General features: G+C 50.1%; 1 protein-coding gene across 7 annotated transcripts in view; it reads left to right on the top strand.

The window, feature by feature from the left end:
• The first annotated feature begins 6 nt into the window (after positions 1-6).
• MARK2 (microtubule affinity regulating kinase 2) overlaps positions 7-4,543 on the top strand; it is a 51,372-nt gene continuing 46,835 nt past the window's right edge. For 6 of the 7 annotated variants that reach the window (XM_006911174.2, XM_025046193.1, XM_025046192.1 and 3 more), the window contains exon 1: positions 7-188. In XM_006911174.2, coding sequence (XP_006911236.1) covers positions 135-188 — 54 coding nt within the window. In that variant the 5' untranslated portion in view covers positions 7-134. The remainder of the gene's footprint in view (positions 189-4,543) is intronic. The other variant, XM_025046195.1, reaches the window with a different exon arrangement.

The following is a 4,543-nucleotide window of genomic DNA, read 5'->3' as shown; positions in this document are numbered from 1 at the left end:
CTCCCCGCACCCCCGGCCGTGGCCCATGAGGTGGGTGCCCCTGCTGTGAGAAGCCCCGCCCGACCGGGCTCCGCGCCTTCCCTTCCCTCCCTTCCTTCAAGCTTCTCGGTTCCCTCCCCTGAGATACCGGCGCCATGTCCAGCGCCCGGACCCCCCTACCCACGCTGAACGAGAGGGACACGGAGCAGGTAAGGAGCCCCGAGGGCTCCCCGAATTCCCTGGTTGGGCCCCTGCACCTTGCAGAGCCTCCTCCCTCTTCTGCTCACCTCGTGCCCCTGTTGCCATCCTACAAGCCTCGGCTGCCCTGTCATCTGGCTCTCGGTTCCGCACATCCCCCTCCGAGTTCTGTCCTGGGACCCACCTCGTCCTGACTCCAGGCTACACACTTGTCTTTCTGCTAAGCCCCATTCTCTCCTCACCGCCCTCCTGCGCTCTTCCTTTCGTGTTACCTCCCCAGCTTCCCCTTGTCTTCCCTTTTTCTCTCAGGGGCCTTTCTGGTCTTCCTCCACCCATGCTTAAAGCAGCCACCCTCCTACTCCTCGGATAGCACCCAGCGATTTGCCCCAGATCCTTGTCCACCGCTTCTATCTCTCTAGCCTTTTCGCCTCCGTCCGCACCGGTTCTCCCAGTCCCTGATTATCACCCTCAGGGTCCTTGCCTGGAGTGTGTTCTCGATCGCTATCCCTTTCCAGTTCCCCAGCTTTTTTACCCTGCTGCTTCTTTTTCGAAATTGTGCTCTCCCTCTTGCTTGCAACCCACCAGCTCCACCCTCATCACCTTTCCAAATTGTTCGCCTACTCTTTGCTCATCACTTTCCCTTCTTTTCTCCAGGAGCTCCGTGGTGCTTCGCGCTGGCATTTGTTGCTTCCGTGTTTCCTATACAGCTGTCATGCGCACAGTTTTCCCACAGGTTGTCTTTGGGGTTCCAGTCATCACTCCCTTCAGTCTTTGGATCCCCACATGTTCTCTTCTCCGGGGGGTTTGGCCTTTAAGTCTCTCGGCCTTCTGTTTTTCATTGTGAGTGCTTTGCCAGCCTTCTCCCTGGGCACTTTCCACCAAGGGATAGACGCTGCTGTTTCAGCCCACTCCATTAACACAACCTGTTGCTCTGTCCTTTCCAGGGCCTCCCTCCGTCACTGTCCTTGCCCTTTTGCCTTGTACTGCAGCGCAAACCGTGGTACCTGCTGGTGTGCTCACTCCTGGATCTTCACTTTTCATAGTGTCTTCCTCTTTGCTTATTCCCTTCCAGTTTGTCTACCCTCACCCCGTGTTCCTTACTATGCCTCTTAATCAGGATTGCTTTTCATCTCCATATTAGTCTCTTGTCTTCTTCACATATTTCTTTTTCCCACACATGCCCCTATTCATCCCTTCCTTTGGACTAGTCTTCGTAACTTCCCATCCAGGCATTTCGCATGCTCCCTGCTCGGTCCCCCTCATCCTGACAATCACTGCCTTTTCTGTGTCATCTCACCTCTGAGCTGAGAGGCGTCCCCATTCCACCCCTCCCCTTTCTTTCACCATCTCCAGTGTCCCTCGCTTCGTGAACTATTTTCTGCCTGTCACACCCTTCTTGGTGGAGAACTTTACTAGGCCCGAGAAACTCGACTGGAGGAAGGAGCCCTCCTTTCCCGGGGCTGCAGTCCTTTTTGCATCCTTTTATGTTTTCCTTTTGTTCCTGTCTTTCTTTGTCGCCCAGTGGAACCATTGCTGTATTCTCTTGCATGTTAACATCCTTCTCTGAAAAATCTCTTTTTTTTTTAATCCGTCCTAAGTTTTTCTCTTTTGTTACCCCCTTGCTGTCACCTGGGCAGTCAGGAACTCGCAAGCCGTTCTGGACCGAGTTTTTCTGTACCGTGGTTGACCCTTGCATTATTGATGGATTGATGGCTGCTGAGGGTGAAGCAGGAGTTGAGAGGGAGGGATGGAGGGAGGGAGGGATGATTTCCGTTTCATCGCTGGGTTTGGTAGCTGGCTCTGCATGTGTTGGGACTGAGGTCTTAGGAGCATGGTCTGCACCTCACCAGCTCCCTTGCCTGCCACCTGTTTCTCTCCTTACTGGGAACCACTTTCTCGAGGCCCTCTTGAGGTTGCCTGTTGAATTCCTTTTCCTATCACAACTTTTGTTTTAGCAGGTAAACCCTGCTTAACCAGAGAACTTTCCCAGACTGTTGATTATGAGCTGGTAGGAAGAAGCCAAGTGACTGACTGGCACCTTTAGGCATTTGGGGAGTGGCCGTGGAGTGCCTACTCTCAGCTAGGCTGTGGGGGGCATTGTGTTGAGCGAAGTAGAGTAACAGACTGCCTTTGTGTGTTTCCTTTGTGCTGTTTACGAAATGTAAATATTCATGCCATGGTCTTTTTCTTGAGATATGTGTGTTGATGTCTTCTCGTCCCTCCATGCCTAGCATACTGCTGAGTGCATAGTAGGAACTTGGGTGTATACTCGTTGGTTTATGATAGCAGTAATCAGCAAGCCATTGGGGAATGTAAGCTGCTCTTTGATAACTTTGCCCAGAGCAGTGGCTGCATACGTTGTCATCTTATTCCAAATTATGAATTACTTGTCTCGTTTCTACTCTTTAGGGACTTAAGGTTCCCGTGAACCACTTCATAGCTTTTGTTGTTCTCGCGGTAGCCAGTCTCGCCATTGACTTGATGTTAAGTCTTATCCCAGTAAAAGTGCGGACTTCGGTAAGCCTTGGATACACCTATTACAGGCAGGTGCCCGTATGTTTTTAAATAAGAAACAAGACAAGTAGCAGCTCCTTTGGTTACAAGACCAGGGACACCGGAAGCATTGGCCTCCTTTAGAATGGATCCTGCTACTAGGTGAGATCAAGAAAGCTCTTTTGGTCCCGTTGTAATTCTAGCTGAAGTAGTCACGGAAGCTCGGTCATTGCAGCAAGTCTTAATGCTGTGACACAAAAAGCAAAAAAGCAAGGGATTTGGTTGGGCTGATTCCTTCCCCTCAAAGGTCCTCTATCACTTTAAATTATTTGAACTGGTTTCACCAGAAAATAGGTAAACAAACTCCACTGTTGTCTTCAAGCTCCAGTCTCTTTTTGCTTTTCCTCTCCCCCGTCTTTAAAACATGTGGCTGATGAGAAGCTGTTTCTAGGAGCTCTTTGATCACATTGAATTAAATGCACGCGCACGCGCGCACACACACACACACACACACACAGAAAATGTTGAAGCATAAAAATAAACCTTGTGTTGCAGGGAGTTTGCCTGTTTGCTGTTGACTCTGGTTCTAAGAGTGAAAGTAGGAGATAAAAGAAAGTTAGGCCCTGTCTTTAAGATGATTTCTGTGACACCTGATTCCAGATGTACTTTTTCACAGCCATAGACTCATCTTCCTTTTGCAGAAGGAGGCTTGTAACCTGGGGCTGGTAGTTTTGGGATTCTTAGTCTGTGAGCTGAGCTTTCTGTTCACTTTTCCAAATGGCTCTTCTGGCCTGGAGGCTTGGCAGTGGTGACAGCAATCAGCAAGATGACTGTTGTCCAGACGGCCGCAGTTATAGGCAAGTGTGGAGAGGGGTCAGGCTTCCAGAGTTCACCTGCTGCTGCCTAGAGCTTTCTGTAGCACCTGGTAGAGGGGCTGCGTGGCTTCAGGCCTGCCCCACCTCTGGGCCTAAGGAGCCACCAGAGGTGGCTCTTGAGAGGAAACAGGAGCCTTCACTACCCACCCCGCTTCTGCTACAGTGGGCAGAGGAGGCCATTACTGTCATTCTTCTAGGGAATGAGTGACATTGTTCATTCTCTCAGAGTTTGGGAGTCTAAGGGAATAGAGCAAATCTAACATTTAGGATCCTGTAAAGAACAGCTGAGCCACTCCAGCCACAGGGAACCCTTGGCTCCCAGGGTCGGTTCTGGCTGCATGTTGCACTGAACAATTTGATTTTAGCGTCACCTAGTACAGAGCATGGTTAACTCTAGCTCCATGCCCTGTGAGTTGTGCACGACTCCGCTCTGGGTGCTGAATCTGACCTCTGCCCTTTGACTCTGGCCCAGGGGCTCCTTCGCGGTGCTGCCTTCTGGTCAGGGATGTGGGTGAATGTGAGACCACATATTCTCATTTTCCGCTCGGCTCTAGAAATCAGGAATGAGGTGTCGTTAGAGTAAGGGCTTTAGGAGTCCCTGGAGTTCATAGAATTGCCATACCTTTGAACCCAGTAAAGGTAACTACCTAGTAAATTGTAATAATTTCTCCCTAATCTGTGGATTTTGAGTAGTAGCTAAACAGATGGCTACAAAGTAGTCATTGAAACTTGGCCTGCTTCAGGCTAAACTGAAGTTTGCATAGGGATATTCGAATCTTTCCAGTGGTGACCAAAGATTGGGCCCTAGGCTTTTTTCAGTGTAAATGTCTCAAGCAGAGTTGATGCCTGTGAGATAGGAAAAGGTTGAGAGTTTGTTTGCCTGAGAAGTCTGCATGGTTAGATGTCCTGGGAGTCAAAAGCATCTCAGACTAGACTTCTCCTTGGGACAGGACAAGCCATTCGTCAGGCATTGGACCAGTACTCACTCAGCACCGTCA

This window comes from Pteropus alecto, unplaced genomic scaffold, assembly GCF_000325575.1.
Source record: "Pteropus alecto unplaced genomic scaffold, ASM32557v1 scaffold43, whole genome shotgun sequence".
NCBI classification, from domain to species: Eukaryota; Metazoa; Chordata; class Mammalia; order Chiroptera; family Pteropodidae; genus Pteropus; species Pteropus alecto.
Note: the sequence above shows the minus strand (reverse complement) of the source record. Positions and strands in the feature narration are given on the sequence as shown.